At 39.0% G+C, this 21,443-nt stretch overlaps 1 protein-coding gene across 2 annotated transcripts in view; it reads left to right on the top strand.

Annotated features, from left to right (window-relative positions):
• LOC100650487 (A disintegrin and metalloproteinase with thrombospondin motifs 9) overlaps window positions 1-21,443 on the top strand; it is a 174,441-nt gene that overhangs the window by 113,065 nt on the left and 39,933 nt on the right. For both annotated transcript variants that reach the window (XM_020864389.2, XM_003397537.4), the window contains exon 6: window positions 2,527-2,716. In XM_020864389.2, the coding sequence (XP_020720048.1) occupies window positions 2,527-2,716 (190 nt within the window). The remainder of the gene's footprint in view (window positions 1-2,526; window positions 2,717-21,443) is intronic.

Raw genomic sequence — 21,443 nt, 5'->3', positions numbered from 1 at the left:
TCGTTCGTTATTCTTTTTCGTATTTACCATCGTATCTTCTTATAGTAATATATCTATTAATTTTTTTCTTTTTTTTTTAGAGAAGTTTCTTTCAACAGTGCTGGAAACACAAAGTTTTGTTTCTCAGATCTTGCGTTATCTACCGTGTATTTTTCTTTTTCTTTTCTTTGCATTTTACGTTTACGGCACTTAATCGATACCAGGGTCATATCAGAAGAATATTCTTCGAAAAGAAGATGAACGATAAGACGCGAAAAATGATTATGTAATCGGATTGAGGGTTACTAAACCACGAATTCTTATGCAAATTTATATTTCTTATTGCTTTTATGAGCATATCAGTAATTTAAAGAGTAGAACTTAGATATTTGTTTCGTCTATTATAAATTATAAGAAGCAGAACAGTTTCGCTATTTTATCTACTTTTATATGTCCGTACGGTGAATTTTTCGCATTTTTGCATCCGGAAATTTTCCACGGTCTAGCGATTATCGTTGAAACAACAACGAGGCAGAACAGAAGACCGGCATGTTGAATGCGCTCGGTTTTAATCGATTATTTTCACCTGATCCGCTCGAGTTCGTCCGCGGTTCGCGGCTTTGCCCTCACACGGAATTTACGTAGGTGGCATATGCTTAGCGGGGGCGTCTCATGTAGCCGGTGTGTTTCACATTCAAATCGAGGAAGTTATGTCAGGGCAGCGCTGCATGTATAAATAAATGGCGATGAATGCGCCAGGCTAATCCGCGATACTTTTCGTATCTCAGCTTGTCTATCGGCAGGTTCTCCGACAAATTTCGAATTTTTCCATTTGTTTTACGTATACACACGATCGTTAGTCATTTCTCCCTGAATTTTCATTATATTTGGCTAAGGTAATAAATCGTTAGATCGCGAGTGTTCGTTTGTGGAAAATTAAAATTTGAAAAAATATGTGCAGAAGATATTTAGCGATAATGTAATTTACATAATGCATACATATGGTACTTAAGATGAGATGTTTATTAGGATTCATAGGAATCAATGTTTGGCTAATGAAATTTTATTAATAGCCGGGTACTATTTAATTTTGTCGATGGTTAAATTATCACAGAAAATTTTTGCCACAACAATTTGTAATTTGGTTTAGTAAATTTGTAATTCTGGTCTAGTGAAAGTACCGACAAAGAAGTGGGAGTTTGTAAAGAAATTTCAACCGCAGAATTTTTCTTCTTTTTTTAAGAATTCTTCAAGCAGTAAAAAGTGCTTTTTCTGTTGAAAGTTTTATGGGGTTCGGTAATAAAACACGTTTTGAACGTTGTATATTTTACGAGCATCAAATGGACAAAAAAGTGACAACGCCGGTCGGAAATTCCTGTAGCATACTCGAAAAGAATGGCACGGATGCCAAAATTTCGACGAGCTGAACCTTTGAGTGCTACGGATGACTCATGTTACTGGACATTGATCTATGGTTCGTAAGAATAGCCCAATGGATTCGTCGATTTTCAAACGCACTATGTATATTTGAAATTGTATCTAATTTTAACTGTATCTCTTCTTTAACGTTCACTTTTTTAACAAAATGTAGAATAATTTGTACATATGAGTTTATGCGAATTTTTAATGGAAAAAGATATTCGCTTTAAATACTTGTATTCGATAAAAAAAGTTCTAGTTATTATCTGATAACATGCTACACTTTAATACTTAGCTTGCAACATATGTATATTTATCCCGTTTTCTCCATTTATAGATAAAGTTAGAAATAGAACGAATTTATGTTACAACCTAAAATTTTTAAGACACATTTTTAGTAGAACATTTTGCGATATTTCTCAAAATTTTAATTACTCCGTTGCTAACAACATACAAAAGTTAAAAATCGAGACTTTGCTTCACCATCTTAAATCAACACCTGAATTGTTTGCGACGCGACAAAAAGTCGACTACGATTTAAGAAGGTTGTCTTTGGTAATTAAAATCATAAACGGTGTAATATAAAGATCGAGTTTAACGTCGCAGAGTAAAAACGCTGGACTTAACCAAACGCGATCCAGTCTTTTTGCGCCAATTTAAAGAGAACGAAAGTCACATAAAAATGTTCGTAAATCAATTATCTCCTTTCACCGTACGATGAATCGCGATTTTATAAAATTACCTGGTAATATCCTGGTACAATGAAAAATCTTGTTTGCATGCGACGATCTCTGTTTAACCGTTAAAAAAAACGACGAAAGATAAAAAGGGTTAAAGAAAAAAGACTCGATCGATCACTTTCACCGCGACGGATATGGTTTAACGAAACGTTATCAAAGCTCATCTGGCTAGAAATTACGCGGACAATTGGACGAAATTTCACGGTTCGGTGGCTTGAGAAAATAAAAAAGAAAAGAAAGAAGGGGAAAGAACGAAAGAGAATCCGAACGAAAGAAAGAAAAAAAAAATAAGAATGGTTAGCAAGTAGGTAGCCAGTTTCATTGAGGAGATAAAGGCCAATCATGCTGCAGTGACTCACCGAATTTTTGGCATACTTTTTTGCCGCAGACGGGCCACGTGAGAACGTCGACGGGAAGCTACATAATTAAACCAGCCAAGCCCTGGCGGCAGAGTGACAAGGATTCTCTAGAATTTTCGTTGGAGCACGCCATCCAGAGGATAAGACCGTACACCATGGATCATAATCGAATGAACGACGTCGATGATCGTGCTGAGACGCATAACTGTGGCGTGAAGGGTGAGTTGAAAATATTTGAAATAATTAAAGCGTAGATTTGTTCACTTTGTTTTTTCTAAAACGGCAATTTAAATAAATTGAGTACGTCGTGAAGCAACTCGGTATCAACACTATCTTTGCATTTGATTTTCAGATCGTTCACGTGTGTGTCTCTTGAAAATATTCGTAATATCAGTTGCACGGATTAATATTAATCGAGTTACATCATGAAAAATAACAATATTTTAATAGACATCAATTGAAATGATTCGAGCTTCTCCGAGTTAATAAGTATCTTTGGACTGCGTATATTTATGCAAATTCGTATCTTTATGGAGCACAATTACAGTGGCTGTAACACGTATCTGTGCCATAGTCACCTATATACCAATCAATAAGTTCAAGTATATTAAACTTCGCGATATTTCCATATGATTACGAATATTTAATTACAAAAATGAAATGTGGAAATGATGAAGGTGGACCATTCGTTGTGAGATAAAGCCACCTACAAATACGTCTCGCAGTCGCCGTATATTAAGCCCAATAAAGCTTTATTTACATTCTACACGCTTTCACGACGGCGCTCATAAAAGCATGAATTTGCATAAAAATCCGCAATCTAAACATCGCTCCCCTAAAACCAAGTTGGTTCTCGGAGAGGAACGAGAGTGGTCTCGCGCCGAAAACGTATTAATAATGCATGCAGTTGGTGCAGCTCGCATTAGGAGGGACAACGATGCACACGTGTGCAACGAACAGGCACAGCCTGTTTGTAGTACTACAAAACGTTCAGGTGACTTCGATACCTATCGTTTTATTCATGACCAACGTACGTTGGTTGGTTGGTTGGTTGGTAGGTTTTCTTTTAAAAAGAACGACATGTCACGCGTGTGTCGCACGGTGAAAGTTCATTCGAGCGTGCGCCGCCAAGATCTGCGAATAAATAAATGGACAGGGGCCTGCACGATGAGATCGTTCTTTTCTTTTTTCTTTTTCTTTTTTCTTCATTTCTTGGCCCAGGACCGGTTTTTTCGACAGCTCGATTAACATTCCGTTGTCGAGCCATTTCATTGTCCACCAAGGCGCGGATTAATTATTTCGTCAGCCGTCGACTGGTGTCTTATGTTCGTTGGATGATCTTCGAGTTTCTCCGAGAGATGATGATCGATTCGCGAAACTCCTTTTTTATTTATGAATTCATCGCGGTTCTGGTTTCTCTTTTACCGTGTAAAGGTGCAGGAATTTCATATTGATCGAGCGTCGAATAAATTAATTTTGAATATGTAATGACGTTCGTTTCCAGATTGCCAGCGATTTTATTCGTACTCTTCTAGGTTCCAGTTAGATACGTTTGATTATCATCGTTCTCGGTGTTATCAATTGTTATGCAAGGGTTTTCGTAAAATAGAAAACGAGGTGGATACAGTAAATCTCCGAATTATTGAGAGCAGAAGTGAATCGAGGTAAAATTTTCCTGAATCTGAATTCATAGGACTAGTTTGATACGATACGCTGTATTATACAAAAGTGGAGGAATTTTTGGCAAAAGAAACCGAGATAACATAACGAAATCAGTCAGTATCAGGTCATATTATATACTCACATTTGTTTTAAACAACAAATTGCTCAATTTGCTGAGCGTTGGAATTAGTTCGCATTTGTCGGAAGACAATATCCTGATTCTTCTTATTCAAACAACAGGAACTTGTACTTAGATATGTGAAATAAGACGAATTTCGGCCCGATAAATGGAATTTTGCTATACAAGTTGAATTATGAACAAATGAAAAAAGAATCTTTTATTTTATTTTTTAGACTTTTTTCCTTCTTAGATCTTTTTTTTATTTTTTTACTTTTTAAGACTTTCTTATTTACGGTAGTCCGGGCGCCTCTCATTCGAACTTTACATTTATTTTCATCGTAGATGCATGTGGAAGGATAGGAAAGGAAGGAAACAAATGTTTCGATCTAATAAATTGAAATACAATTTTATTCGCGATACGTACGAGCGACCCGAGATTATACAAACATGAACAGACATCGTCGCTCGTGCGTCTCGTAACGCTGGAGAGAAACAGAGCAAGAAGAAACAAGAAGAAAGGAGACAAAAGGGAAGAGAGATAACTAAGTACATCTAAGACACACGGTGGATGCTGACCGTTTCACATTATCGATACCCACACGTACACGTCCACGGTTCCGCTTTATACCACTTGTTATATCATACAATTACGATTGAAACTTTACAATAGGTTACGATATTCATTCGCGACCTCGGTTCACGAATACTCGCTTCTACCTTAGCAGGGATTTACTGGCGTCGAACGAAGCTCAACACTACCTTGCAGACTCCGGCTTATTGCCTTGCTACGGATGTCTGTCATACACGCGCGAGACTCGTACAAACCGCAAGCAACTCGTTACAGGGGACTTGTATGTCTGAATTCGTCTTACCGATCGTTGCAAGACTCAACAAACGATTAACAACCAGCACACGAGTGAGTCCTCGACTACTGTTACCGTTTCGTTACGTTACCGTTTACTGTTACCACTTTACTGACTATAGATCTTCAGTTCAAAGACTCTGTGTGTTGGAACATCAGCCTGCGATAGCGTTACAGCGCCCATAGAATCGCCGAATTTGCACATTCCCGAACAAACGTATCGAGGATGAGATAGATAATGGCGCGCTCATTGCACCCCGGCTATCCATCACGTCACTCGAGGCACACGTGCGATAATGCGATCGAATTACACGGATCTATGTGGGGCGGAAATTACCACGCCACTCTGTTGCTATGCCTCCGAAGTCGCAAAGGTGTGGTCGTAATTACGATCATCCCGTACGAGTTCCGAGGCTAACGTTAAAGTACAAAGAGGGGACGTCGTAATTTCTCGCTTAAAGTTCTGATAACGCTCTAATAGACAATTTGGCACGTGATGATCTTCGCGCCATGCGGATCGGATCCTATCTTAACCCATTCTATCTTAACACTTTGACAGCCAGGCATTTCTCGCGCGTAGCACTTACTATCAATAGCCAGCACTTTTCGCTTGGTCTATTATCGTATAATTACGGTACAGTTTTCGAGAAAATTCCATCGAGTTCATCATCATTATTAAATCGTATCGTGTTAGTTTATTTTGTACATTTATGCATTGTACGAATTTATTGATTTATTTCCTGATCGTTGCGTACAATTATACAGAAATCGGGATTATAATCATCTTCTGACCATTCTGACTTTCACTAGACCATTAGGCTCACAAACTACCGGGTTTTCTAGTGCATTTGTAAATCGTTTCTTATATCTTATATCTAAAATGATAAAACTATCAAACATAGAGATAGTTTATCTTGCGCGTAAATGCCGATTGAATTAAAAAAAGAAACTGAAGTCACTTTAAACGTGACAATGGTTAACAGCGGCTGGAAGAGCGAAATTATTATATCTAAGTGACAGCGACTGTCAAAGTGTTAATACGTTTATTCACTCATACACGCTACCAGAACATCACAGTCATAATATAGTCGTTCTTCGTTGCGCCGGTCAGAAGGGTAAGTTGCGATAACCTTGATCCCTCCGAACGTTCGATCTTGCATCTAATCTAGTCCTTGATCACCCTGGTCTGACGATGGCATTATCGCTTATATTGGGCCCTGATGATCCACTGGCGCGTCCATCGAATTGATCTTCTCGAATTTCTTCATCTGGTTAGATGGTAGTCGATTAGGGGAGGTGTCCTCTGGTGAACGGTGAACCTGATACCGGATCTCTTGAAGCTTCACATCATCGTAGCTTTGTCTTTTACCCGCAGCTGTGCCTGGATTTTCTCGTCTGCTTCCGGCCTGCACCTGAATTTCCCTGTCCGTTTCCAACTTGCGCTTGCATTTCCCTGTCTGTTTCCGATCCGCACCTGAATTTTCCAATCTGTTGTCGGCCTGCGCTTGAATTTCCCTGTCTGCTGCCGGCCTGCGCCTGAATTTCCCTGTCTGCTGCCGGCCTGCACCTGAATTTCCCCATCTGTTGCTGACCTGCGGCTGAATTTTCTTGTCTGTTTCCGGCCTGCGCCTGAATTTTCCTGTCTGTTTCCAGCTTGCGCCTGCATTTCCCTGTATGTTGTCGACCTACGCTTGAATTTTCCTGTCTGTTTCCAGCTTGCGCCTGCATTTCCCTGTATGTTGTCGACCTGCGCCTGAATTTCCCTGTGCTGGTTCCGCATGAATTTGTGGTTAATCAGGATGCAGAGCATGTAGTATTGAACGATGATGGTTGGCATTTCGTCCTTGCAGCGATTAGCTATGGCTTTTGTCTAAGAAGGTTTCCTAAAGGCGACCGCTTCAAAAGTTGCGTCCTTTATTCTTGCAGTGTTAGTATCATAATTAAGTATGTGGCTAGACACCATGCGACGTGCATATCGTATACTTTTCCCAGGATGTCTTAGGCGCAGAAGTAACACCTGACTAGATGCTCCGGCTATGCCCAAGCTACTTGTTTGGAGTGGCTCATGTAGTAGATGTGTTCCTCTTGCGAGGAGTTCCTCTAAGCTGGATGATCCATGTTCTAATCGTATCCTTTTCGAACGAATTTCTTCTCCGCGCTGGTTCTAATTTATTAGGGTAGTCTGCTTAAGACTGGCACGTGGAATTGTGAGATTCTCCATTGGTAACTGATCTCCGAATGACTACTTTATAGTTCTGAGAAGCTCCTTTGAGGATTCTGCTTGTGCTGCACCTTCGATGTTGCTATCTGATTCTTTCGTTATCGCATTCCTTACTTTCTTCTTTGCGTTCCGTGATAACACAGTTACCGGGAAGGTGTATCGTGTACCCGATCGAAATATTTCGTACGATATCATGCAGAGAGTCATCGTCGTCGATCAAATCCCATCGCGTCATCGTATACATGTTATGTGTTATCTGTAATACTGTCCAGCAACAGTATTGAGCATTTGAGCGAGGCTGTCGAGCAACGCATAGGATGTTCATTTTCTTCCGAGATATCTCTTAGTCGCTGGGTGAGTCTGATGATTCTTTCTCTTCCATGTACTCAAATAATTTCGAGTCAGCTGCCTGAAGTCATAGTGATGTCATCCTTTCGTAATAAATTCCTGATTGTTTGTCAATCTACGGTATATTATGTCTCTGCATTCGTTAGCGTCTCTGCTCCCTATAGCAGACGCTATAAAAGAGGAACATAAAGAGGTGTCCTATTTCCATGGTCTTGACGTGAAATCTTCAAGAGGGTCTTTTGCGTCGTCTGCCGGATATTACGCGTCTCGTGGTACATTACCAACGGTTACATACGTGGGTCTACACACATGCGATTCATCGTTATTTGGTGCTGATTACGCGCTTCCACAGCTGGCTGTATACTATTTTTATTTTATCAACGTGTTTACGCACTCGTATGCCGTTTTTGGTTTCTGATATTAACGTTATTACCATCTAGGATGCCGACAGTTCTATACTGCCTACGTTACTAACTATCAGATTTCCACTTTCACGGTTCTTTTAGCAAGTATCTTTGATGTTGCCCATAGAAGGACACGATTTTTGGTCTCGATATGCCTTCGATCGTTGTTTCGCTCGAGTGGGAATTTTCCACTTCAAAAGGTTGTCGAGCCTGACAGCTTTCATTCATTGAATATTAATGTAATTATATCCACGACTCATACGTTTGATTACACATCTGATATTTATGATTTTCTTTCTTTTGTTTCACGGCTGATTGATGTAAGACCGCGATGATTTATGAACAATAGCCTGACTCATTAATAAAAGAACACGAAAGGATACATCAAATTCCAAGAACAAAGTAATTAATTTTGGCGAGGTCTTTCATACTCCGAACTCTAGAAACTTTCAACGATTCAACGGTAATACAATTAAGCTTACAAATTGCATCCTTAGTCTCGCGTGATTTATGACTTCATCTCAAAGGAGAATGGCTGCGTAAATGATTGATCTCTAACCACGATAGTTTAGAAGTAACATCTTCACTCGACAAAACGACGATACAGGGAAGCTTCTTAAGAAGACGCCTAATTGACACCACAGAGGAAAACATAAAAATCCTTAGAAGCGTTTAAATATATAGAGAATTGATAATTAGAGGGGAAATTACGAATTATTTTCATGAGTTTTATTTGTCGTTTAGAACAGGCTCAAGAATTATCAATTCTGTTTGAAAGTTCATTTTAACTTCTTTAAAATTTACTTTAATCTTTATTTTCAGGATTAAATCTTTCTTTGGGCTGTGAAATAATTATTTTTCTTACATATTAGTTATTTCGTCGGTTAATTGTTAGTTAGATAACAGAAACACATCTTTCTAGATAGCTTTGTTTTTTGAGAAACGTAAAGAGAGATCAAAGAGAGGCATAATGTACTAAAATTTCAAACTCTTATATTTCTTATTATATTTGCCTCGAACTACTTTAATCTGTAATCGTCAAATATATCGTAAGCTCCTTATCATTAGAGACGCCATGATGAAGATTTCTTGCTGACACACGCTTCCATCTGCTTATGGAATCAGCAGCGTGGTTAATTGATGGTTGCTGGTATACTTTTTTTAATCTCAGGGACCTTGATCATCTCCCCCATCGGTTGCTGCCCTTTTTCTTCGCCCGAGGGCCTAGCGCGTGTGTACGAATTTAAAGAACGTTAACCCTACGCGGTCGAAGACCGGAGGCTCACCTCCGGAGTAGCGCTTTGGGGCTTTCGTCATTTTTCAGGAAAAATAAACGTACCGTGTTCGACTACTGACGAAATTTATCGCGCGCCACCACGTTCCACTGGTATTAACATGCGATCCTGGCCGAATCGTTTGTGTGTTTATCGAAGAGATATTGCAGGGTGGTGGCCCTTTACAAGCTGCAATAAAAGAACAGGCAGATTCCGTGCCCATGGACGAGGAGATATATAGAGGGAGAGATAGGGGGAGAAAGAATGGGAGTGATTTTTAATGATTTAGTAGTTTCGGAAGTTTAGAGATGTTAGGTAAACAGAAGTTAGGTACTTAACCCTTGGGTAATCTTCAACTCGTTCTCCTCCTTTTAAGTTTCCACGATAAAATGGAAGAATCGTATCAACACGAGTAATTTCATATTTCGATATTGCGCGTAAAGATTCTCACAAGTCTTTATCGGTTGCAACGAATGAGAAAGTAACAACATTAAGTAGACTTGGAGAAAGGAAGAGGAAAGTTGCCACGGTAGCTTCGATTGAATTTTAATTTCTTCCTAAAATCTTCGTCGAGGATTTTATTATTCGAACATGGTAAGAAAAAATTAGATTCGCAATTTTCTAGATTCGCGAGACCATCGTTCGTTACTTTTCCATTTTCTTTATTTTTCGTTGTTCGAATCTCGCATTCACCTGTTCGAGGGGACATCGCGCGAAGATGCACAAGCACGCAGAGATCAGAGGTGGTCGGACGCGCGTGCAGAGACGCAGATTTGGACAGCGTTACTCGCGGACGAGGCGAGCACGTCGCCAAGCTGTCTCGATGGAACGTCAGAATTCGCCTGGGGGGGATCCGTAAATGGCTGAACCTGTTTCGGTACAGGTGGTCGTCGCCGCGGGACCAACTTCTTTAATGCCTCTTCCCTCTGACTTTGCTGGATCCGCGCCACGGTTACGCCCTTCGCTTTGAAACGAGATTAGGTCACGATCCACGTCGCGACCATCTACACGATAGACCGTGACTTTTCACGATGGCCGTTGCCCTGCTTTTGCCCCGTGAGCATCGGCCTTATCGCATTATGAGGCGTTTAACGTTCGATTCAAATACTTCGTGCCCTCTATCGCTTCTTATTCGCACCTTGTTGCACATTCGTTTCTTGTTTTCCGAGCGAGCTGCACGAATTCGATTATGTCGTCGTTGTTGGTTGTTGGGAGGTCTCGTCACGATGTTTTACAGTGCAATGTTTTTAGGAGATCGTTTCGCCAAGTTCCAAGGTTATTGGAAGATCTGGAAATTTTTTTTTTTTTTTTTTTTTTATTAGAATATTTACAATCAATTCTTGTTGAGAATTTTCAGTAACTTAATTTGGCGTGATACAATGACATGGATTATGATAGTTTTATATTGTTGGTTCTAGTAGAAACTAAGGATTTTCAAGAAATTTTAAGGTTTCTTAGGAAATGTAGAGATTTCGCGAGAATGTTGAAAGTTATATTGGGTTGACAACTAAGTGATCGCGGATTTTGCCATTAGGTTTTATTGACAAAGTCTGCAGTCACTTAGTCGCCAACCCAATATAATATTTCAGGCTCTCGAGTACAATGTTTAGAAAATTCGACGAATGGAAGAATCTTAGAAGATCGTAGAAACATGGAATTATAAAATTAGAAATCACGGATTATATAGAAATATGGAACCTCTGCACGTGCGTTTCTACGCGCTGTCTAGTTGGAGTAAAGTTTGAAGATGTTGGAATGGTAGTGATCGATTGATTAAGCTTTGATTATTGCGATCTTAAGTACATGTTAAGAACATTTTTAGTAATTTGATTCAACGAGAAATCGTCGTCTTCTTTGCTTTGTGCAAGAACCTTGCGAAATTACTGATAAATCATTGATCGATAGGTAATACAACGATACTTGGTCCATTTTCCTGGTTAACCAATGGAATATCTTATTTTTCTAGTATTTATTATTTATTTGTGTTTGGTCATTCGTGTAACTTATACTGAACAGAAGGTATAAAGTAAATCAACAAGACTAGAATAGGCATGCTGAAAGTACTAGACAATCAAGTGGGTTGCGAGTATGGCGGTGTGAATGAGATTTTAATAGCGATGTAGGTGTGTTTGCAAAGAGCTGAATGATGTAATTGATTTATGGTTTTGGGTTGCTTGTAACATACGTTCGTTCGTACTTCCTGTGACGTTGTAAGGTTGATTGTACTCCGATTGTAATGGGATATTTTATTACCCAGCTGAGTGTCAATTACGATCTTGTATAATTAGGATAAAATCTATAAAAGAACGGAGTAGCATAATAAATCACAACAATCGGTTGAGTATAGCGATGCATAAATAGTAGGCCATCGAATAGAAACGACCTACGTTTCTCGAATAGAAATGTAGTTGGTGAATACATCTTTTAACTATGCCTATGTACTTCACTTGAACCTAATATCTATATAGATATCGATTTAACAAATATAACACGCAAAATACACACTTAAAATCATCTGGGTGCAATTTTATTTTTCAACATGTAAGATACAGTGTTACTATTAATTGATTATTATTAATTAGATTTACCATTAACTCTGATATTGCTACGTTTTCTTCGTATAACTTTTCTCTATCTGACAGTTGAGTTACATATATTAATTAAATTTTTGTAGTATGAAAATGTAATAGCGTAAGGTTCTTTTAGAAATTTTTAAAGCATCAATAAGGAGGAAACAAATAGATAAGTGAGAGGCAAAGCAGAATATCTCTTTGCTCCGATTTATGTATAACCGACCCTAAACTGGATTTAGGTTTGTTAAAGTAGAAAAGAAATATTGGGAAACTAACGAATTTATTAGAGTAGAAGATCGATAATATTAGCGTAGTAAATCTTGCGAATATTAGCATTAGGAACCTTCCGAGTTGGAATTTCCTTACCCCGGAAGTTGTGTTGTAATCATCGATCACTTTAAATAGATAGAAGTTTACCTTCGAGTATTCTAACGTTTAGACCAAGAATAGTATACGCGACGTTCAGATCAACGATTTAGCTGGTTTTCGCATTGTCAAAGTAATTCGAAGTTCAAATATTGATATTAACAGGGGAATTTATTTCTTTCGAAAAATTACTCGCAAATAGAATATGATAATTATTAACTACTATTACCCAGCACAAACTAATTTAAAAATATTACTTAAAAAAGATCCAAATTTCCCCAAAATATTTGAACAAAATTCCTTTAGAAGCCCGAAAAATGTGTGCAAAATTTAAAAATATATTTCGAAGTTACTTGAAGAATCCAAAAAATTACTCGCGCGAATGAACTCGTTACTGCAACCCGATATTATAATTTCAAAAGAGAACAAAATTGCTCACATTTCCAAGATATTTGAACAAAAGTCCTTTACAAAAATACAAAAGCAAAACGTTGCATGACAAGCAAGGATATATACGAAGCGGCATACGCATTGGGTAGAAGAGGCACGTGGGCGGTAGATCGCGATCGATCGAGGATCCACGCCGGTCGTGGGCTCGATACTCTGGTCGATGGCTCGTTCCTTCCTTTGGCACAGGCTGGAATCGGGCCTGAGGCATGGTAAACCTGTTAAGCCGATGAACCTGTAATCACGCGCGAATTTCGAACGAGAAACCAGCCCTTCTGCACCTCCGAGCAATAAACTGAAATCTCCTGGTTAACTTAGGGAAGAAAAAGGCGGGTGAAACAGGTAAAACTGCGTGACGCATGTGAACGATGACAGAGAAGCTTGTTTCGCATTCGAAGGAACAAAAATCACCGTCGTGATTAGGGTTCGTGCATGTAATTGAAGCAATTTTTCGAATGATATTGTTTGCTTCTATCGAACAGTTGCGGCGATGGAAAAAATTCTTCTCTTTCGCGAATAATTCTTTTCTTTTAGTCTACTGTAAAACACTCGAAAAACATGTTATAAGGAAATTTACAAAAGTTTAGTAATGTTTAATAATTGTATTAAAAAATTGTCAGAGGAATAGTTAAATACTGAACGTATACAGAAACTTGAATTACACGTTATATCAATTACATATGCGCCAGCTTCACTTCAAGTCTTGATTAATACCTTTGATTTAATGAATAAAAATCACTTAGAATAATCTACAACTAAATTAGATAGACATATAGCGAAATGGATTCTGAAACTTCAGTCAGAAAATATGTGGCAAATTTACACCAATTGTTTATCTGTCACTTCGCTCACTGAGCGAACAAGTAAAAGATCGCAAGGAAGTGAATGGAATTATTCGAAGAAACCAGAAGAACGCGCAATCGAACAGCAAAGAATTTCGGTCAAACTGTTAACAAAATCCAAGAACTCAAATATCTTTCTAAATCGTTGATTGAATTCTTCTCAAACCTCGGCCACCCCTTTCATCCACTCGATTCAACATATTATAGTCTATATGTAAACGAACAAGCAAGTCGTTAATACGTTGAAAGATTATCAACAAGATTGAAGAAAAATAAAATACTGGAAAAATACTAAACATACTGCAAGAGCTTCGATCAAAAAGTACGCGCTGAATTCTCGGTCAACCCTTTTCGTACCGCCTTCTCAACAAGCCAGAACAAAACGAAAGAAACCGACCGACCGAATTATCTGACAATACCGAATCGACATGCAATGGAACAGTACGGAGCCTGCAATAAAACGAAGTGGATGTGAAACGAAAGAAGAAAAGAAGGCGGATGGAATGGAATCAGAGTTGCAAAAAGCACCTTGGGCAAGAAGCGCCCGGTTAAATGGAAGGCGTGGTGAGATGCGAAGATTTCTTTGCGCAAAGAGGGCGTGTGCCCTTCGAGGGTGGCCTTTCGAAACCGAATGATCTCTGATCGAATCCTTTTCAAACGAAGGGTTAACGACGAGCGAAGAAAAACTGTCGGGCGGAAAGAGTGCGCGGCAGTGTACGATGGCGCGATGACCTCAGGCTATCTCGGTAATTACTAATAATCGCGCTTAGGCTAGCTTCTAACCTCGTATAGGTACACTATATTGGCGACGACCAAGCCAATGACCGAACCTACGTTGGATGATACGCGACAACGAACGATCGGTTATGCATCCGATGAAAAGTGGAATGATTTTCAGTTGGAACGGTATTTTTATTTTTATTTGATGTCTTTCGAAAATATCGCTTGGTTCGTTGATTTATAAACATTATTTCTTACTGTCGTTACGAAGTAAAGTTCGAACACATACGAACAGTAATAGCTATATGTGTAGTTTATTGATTCTTCTATTTCACGATAGAAGTAATCTTGATCCGATTTTTCGTTTGACAGCAACAAATTAGAATCAAATAGAAAGAGAAACGCGATTGTAATTGAAGATTAAATACTCTTAGAACGCACTATCTATAAAATTGAATAGAATTAAATTCGACTATAGACGACTGTAAGCATATTCATCCCTCGAAAACCTTCAACTTCGATCCAATTATCCATTGAATAGTAGGAAATTAAAATGAAATAAAATGAAATAAAATTGCACGAGCAAAAATTTAATCAATTAAAATGAATTTCTCAGTGTAGAAAAAATTGATCGCAAACAGGCTTGCCAAATTCGGTGAAACGTTTCTCAGTAGACAGCTGGGCGCCGACCACGTGGATATCGATGAAGAAGAAGCAACAACTCTCTACCGAACGACGAAGCGAAGAGATCGATCGAGAGATATGCAAAAGTCATTGACTCGGCGCGATCGTCCCGGAATAACGGACACGATGATCAAGATCGAACGTACACGCCGCGCCCTTCGGCTCCCCTCTTCCGCTCGAAGCACAGGGCCCATTCTTTCTCTCCCCTCTCGCCGTTCTCGATCTTGATCTCGTGGATCGCGACACGATCCGACAATCGCGAAGGTAGAAGTCGTGTTATTACGGGTTAGCAACGAAATGACAGACATTACAGTACAACCTTCCATGATTACCGTTCGGACCTTCTCGCGCAGCTTATCGGCTTTATTATGTTCGAAATACACGGAAATCGACGATGCGTCGACTTTGTCCGCTACAAATCACAATTTCGATCTCTTTGAGAAAGTTTTAGCTCCGACGATTTGAACTTCGGAACGTTCGACTGGGATTTTGGGAATTGGCACTGACAGTTTGGGAATTGGAGAGTTTGAGAAGAGAGAAGAGTTTGAAAATTGGAACGTTCGAAAGGTAGAACATTCGGAAGCTTTCAGTTCGTTAAGTTAGAGAATCGTAAGCTCGAAGAGTGGAGGAATTTTAAGAAAACTTTGGAAATCTGAGTGTTTAAAGGTGTGAAAATTCGGTAGCTTGAAATTTTGAAAGTTGGAGAATTGTAGATTTCTGGGATCCAAAGATTTAAAGTTTGAAGCTTCGGGCATTTAGGCATTTGAAGGTTTGAACGTTCAGAAGCTTCAAAATTCGAAAGTTGAAGAATTGTGCAAGCCTGAGAGATTCGAAAATTTCGAGTTTCAAGCTTCGGACATTTAGGTACTTAAAGGTTTAAAAGTTCGGAAGCTGTAAAATTCAGAAGCTATGAAATTATCAACTTTGGAAATGCAAAAATTTCAAGTTTGGAAATTTGAAACTTAAGCGTTCAAATGTTTGACAATTTTAATGATTCCGGAACTTGAGGATTTGAAAGATGCGAGCTTCAAAAATTATCACGTCTGTAAGATCGAAGGCGTTAACGTCACCTCGACACGTTTCATTCGCATGATCATCTTGATCTCTTGATCTTTTGATCCTTGATTGGATACCATCATCTGGAAATCGCATTGCATCGATTGTTACGTAATATTGAGACGTGAAAGTGTTCGTGATGTAAGCGATTTACTTTATGCTTTATTTTTTCCTTCCTTTTCGCATCTTCTTTTAACGTAGACTTTCTCTACTTCCTCTTTCTCTCTGTTCCTTTCAAAACGTTTCTACAAATTGAACTTGGACTAAAAGAATTTTCTAATTATATTCTTGCATACTTTCGATTTAAACGTAGATCAATAGGGAATCTGCTCGATTAGAATTTTAATTGCAATCGCACTAGAACAAATCCAAAATTATTATTTTTATTCAAATTTCATTCGATTTATAGATTTACTTTCAAACGTAAATTGCATTTAATTCAAGTAAAATTCAAGTAAAAGGTACGATACAATGTTTCCAATACTAGTTAATTATTCCTGAAACATTTGATGCATGATAACATAAAATTAAACGAATAATGAAATAAAATCTTTACACCAATATTCTGACATTCTGACAAATTGTCAATGCGCATAGAACAACGGTATAATCGTTTCGTTTAGTTTAAACTAAATTTAACGTAACTTGCAAATTCAGTTGCTTTTAAAACCATTCGATATATCCGCAAACGAAATAATAGTTGCAACATCCAAAGCATTCCAACGAACTGACTCACCACACCTCGCTGGAAGGATGTTAGAAACTTGAGTTATCGCGATAATTACCGGTTTCCAGCCCGCATTAGGAACATCCACACCGACGCTAATAGACCGATTCAGCGATTCGTTGATGCATTCACGACGTAATTATGGCGGGAAAATATTTGAACGAAGGATGTTATTAGAGAGCCGCTTCCGTGTTATTAATTGACGATCCATGAACGATCGATCGATGTTTTCTCTCGCTACGATCCATCCTACCATCACGATCTCGCTACCAATGACTTAATAATTCGCGAAAGGTTACGAGTCTCGCCGTTTTCTACCATCTTTTCTCCCCTTTTTTTCGTAATTTTTCTCCTTCTCCCATATTTTTCCTCTTTTTTTTTTCTTTTTTTAACTTTTTATTTTATCCACGATCCATCGAGACGAAAATCGCGCAACTTTCGATTATACAAATTATACACGGACACTTATGTTACTCGCTGAACGCCCGATAATTACTGGAAAGTTACGTTGCGCGCTGTAATTTCGGGTGAAAGTTCGTATCATCCGTAATTTACTTTTCTGCTGCTCTTCGCGTTTTGCGGGCAGATTTGCGATGAAACATACGCGGGAAAATATAAACGACGAGCAGAGAACCGGGCTGTTTTGTTGCTTCGCGTGGAACAACGACGCGGACGTGGCCAATTTGATCGTCCTTAAAATCGAACGTTCATGGTTGATGCTTAATTTCGAGAAAAATTGGTAAGTATAATGTAGGAACGTATATGGCGTACAAGGCGGAGATTAATTAGAAAGTTCGCCTTCTCTCGTTAGTATTAATCTTTGCGCCAAACGTATTGATATCGATGAAATTATCGACACGAAAATTGTCCAGTTAGTTGATTTAATTTAATTATTAAATTTTCTCAATTTATATATATATACTTTAAGATCACTTTTTTCATAATAAATTATAAGAAATTATTAGTGCGATGCAACTTATTTTTCCAGACGTATTTTTAAGACATTTTTTGTATTTACGGAACCAGTTATTTAGCATTAATTGTTAATTGAATTTTCTATTAAATGAGGATTCGATGAAATGAAAAATTATACTAAATAATTAACAAATTAATAATTAATAAATTCTAGATGATTTAAACATTTTCTGAATTTGCAAGATTTCCGATATTGTGAAAGCTCCAGAAATGTTGAAAATTCGGAAAGTTCCAGAAATAGCAAAAATTCCGGAGGTGAAATTTCTCATTCTCGTTAATTTTACACCGTATCGAAGGACTGGAACGCGAACTTATCGTAGAAATAGCTGGGCGCGATAGGTTGAATAATTTCACGCGGCTCGTTGGAATCGGTCGTGACAGAAGTCGTTTCGAATACGTTCTGCATTGTGGCGTCGAACGGAAGAAACCGGACGACCGTGCATGCTTAATAAATTTCACGTGGAGGCAGGTTTATACACGGCAGAACCCCTATGGCGATTGGTTCAAATCTACGAATAAATCACCGCGCCCGTATGAAACCGGCCGCTTACCACCGAACTCATCCTCACCGTGGAATTCCACCATCTTTCAATCGCTTCTCAGTGTTGCACGCGTGACGAGAAAAAGGAAATCACTGTTCTAAATGGGAAAAATTTCACTTCAGTTTAATTAATGGATGCTGTAATTAAAAATATAATTGAAATAATACTCAGCTATGTAACATTTCATTCCGACGATTAATTGGTCTATTCTCATTTATCAGATTATTTCTCTTTAACTAATAATTCACAAGATTTAAGAATTAATTTGCAACGTTTACACTATATACATATATTTGATTTACGTTTAAATTTTATTGCGTTACAATGGTAGAAATCATTTTTCGTGGCATCGGTAAAAATCGTTGACCATCCTTGTCAAACGTAAATCGCCTTGTATATACAAAATATCCAATTCGTACGGAAATTCATCTCTGAAGTTCTTACTAAGTTGCGATCGATAAAATTTTAGAATGCAAAAATTTCGATGGTTCGGACTTTAAAATATAAAACACCTTAAAATCTTTGCAAATTTAAACCGCGTGCTCCAAACTCGACGATATTGCTAGATACGCGGCAGGAATTCCGTAAAATCTCGATAAAAAGGTCGGTCGGCGAATGAATCAATTTCGTTAGAACGAGTCTATAAGCCCCGGCATTCATCGGGACCGTCTTAAGGCCATTATTTGTCCGGCACACGGCAAGTGCCTCTGACGATGAAATCGCGGTACGAACAACGGTCTAGGGATTTTTCGACGGATGATGTACGATCCATGACGAAAGGGTTGGCCCTTTTTCTCGTCCTTTGGGCAAGAAACCACCAGATACCACTCTCACGATCATTCACTCTGACGTGCCATGCTATGTCTTCGCCCTCCGTTTAATTAATCATCCGTTCCTTTACACGTGTTAACACGTTCTACGGGAAAGGGTAGTCGTTTGAAGAGGCGCAAGAAAAGTAAGAGTTCCGCGTCGAAACTTTTTTCCATAGTCATAACTCATTCTGCTTTTTCTTCCTCCTTCGTTCGACCATTCTTCCGTCGTTTCGAGACGCTTATTGTTACAATGCACCTATCAGTCGCGAACCTCCACTTATGAAGATGTGTCAGGCGGTTTAGACATTAATTTCTAGGACTTTCAAGAGACTAGTCGTAAAGTTTACTTACTTTGGAAGTTAGCAAGATGGAGATGTCAGAGAGAGAAATTCCTTAGAACTTTGGCAATTTGTAATTTGAATTATGTACATATCTGTGTTTGTATGTATAAATATGTATATGTAAAGTTCTTAGTTAAAACTGTTAGAGCGCTAGAATAAATTTATTCTTTTAAAGTAACGTTTTGTAATTAAATATTGCTTTTTACGATGTAATTGGAAGATCAATTCAAAGTTTAGTTATTTCAGAAAATAGGAAAACGTAAATATTGGAGAAGCTCGGCAGGAGAATATTAGACGTAAAATATGTTTGAATATACATCGATGCACGAGCAGGTAGAAATTTAAAAAATGTAAATCGCTCGTACACCAAAACCTTCCGGCTATTCTCTCCTTCGGCTCCCTGATTTACTCTATCCCAATGCTTCCATAACAGAATCCACCCACATACAGCACAGAATACCGCGTCATTACCAAACGAAGAAACCTATCCAGTGGAACTTGTAAATCTGATAAACACCCCCAGTCACGCCTCTATTCTCCGCTCAATCTCTCGCACGATCGACCAAACCACAGGCCACTTAACAGGCTAACCGAGAAAATTCCTTCAAGAACGATCCGTATCTCGCTAATCGATTCAACCGACAAACCCGCTACTCCGCGTTGGACAATCCAGATTTATCTAATAAGCAACTACCGCTAGACAAGTCACTCTGCGTGTTGGAGCCGGAAAAAGGCTGGTCGTCAACCGTTTTCCACCTAAAGCGAGAACAGAGTCGAACGAAGGAATTCCAACGTCAATTAAATCCTCCCGTCGGTTCCTCGAACTGGAATACCATTGGACGATCGCGATTACGTCGTGGCCCGCGATTTATTCTCCGGTTTCCGCGAATGTTGGCCGGCTGACTAACGTTAGAGAGGCACGGCGCGTGACAATAACGCGGATAAAGGCTGTGCACGACAGGCCTGGTCCCGGGGCTCGATCGAGATCCAGCTTGGGAAAAACATAGCGAGCGCGGCCACGGACACGAAACCAACGACAAATAGGCTGCACGCACCCGCCGCTTCTATTATCTCGCGAGAGAGGCGCCTTCCGTTCTCTTGCGCCGCGGCCAAATGCCGCTCGAAGCGTGGGCGTTCGCTGTCTCTACAGACAGATACCGCTTGTACATGGTGTTTTGAACACCTTGGCGGAATTCTCTCGGGATGGGTATTTTTGTTTCCCTTTGCTCTGGATTTTCGGTAAAAGCAGAGATAAGAGGCGAAGACATTTTCGGTAGAAAGAACGCGATGTTCTCTGAAGAGAAGTTCGAAGGGTTCCGAGAAGTTCAACCGTTAGGAGGTTCGTAGAAATTAGAGGCTTTCTTTCAGAAAGGTTGAAAATTGTATCGTAACGATTCTTAGAGATGCATAGATATACATTTCACAGGGTCTAAAGATCGTTTCGTGGATTTCATTTATTTGGGATATCTCCTATCTAGGAAGAATTCAGAGTTTCTGGCAGGTCATAGAGGAAATCTTTCAACGAGATCTAGAAGCCTCCAAAGACTTTCAGGAATATTTCGAATTTTTTGAGAGCATGTGGAGAACTTTTATGAAACACTGCAAGCTATACAAAAGTTTGAGGGTTTTTAGAGACTCGGATATATCTGCTAGAAAGATCGTTAGCAGGTTTGAGTGATGAACAGATTTTATGTACATAACTATCATAATGTGTGGGACCCATTTCAGGAGATACGAAAATAAGGAAAAACGTTCATAGAAAGAACAGTGTTTCAGAGCTGTAGCCATTTTTGTATTTCAATAATCTGCAAATGATTACTTTCGTACAAAGTGCTCGAAATGGCCACGGTCTACGTGTCTCACAGTGGTCGTATCCAAGAATTTCGCATTCTCTCGAAATTTCCAGGTGTGTGTCGAATAATACACATCGAGGATAGACATCTCCAGCATTTATATATATTTATATTCG

This window comes from Bombus terrestris, chromosome 9, assembly GCF_910591885.1.
Source record: "Bombus terrestris chromosome 9, iyBomTerr1.2, whole genome shotgun sequence".
NCBI lineage: Eukaryota > Metazoa > Arthropoda > Insecta > Hymenoptera > Apidae > Bombus > Bombus terrestris.
The sequence above is the reverse complement of the archived record's forward strand: the minus strand, read 5'-3'. Positions and strand labels throughout refer to the sequence as shown.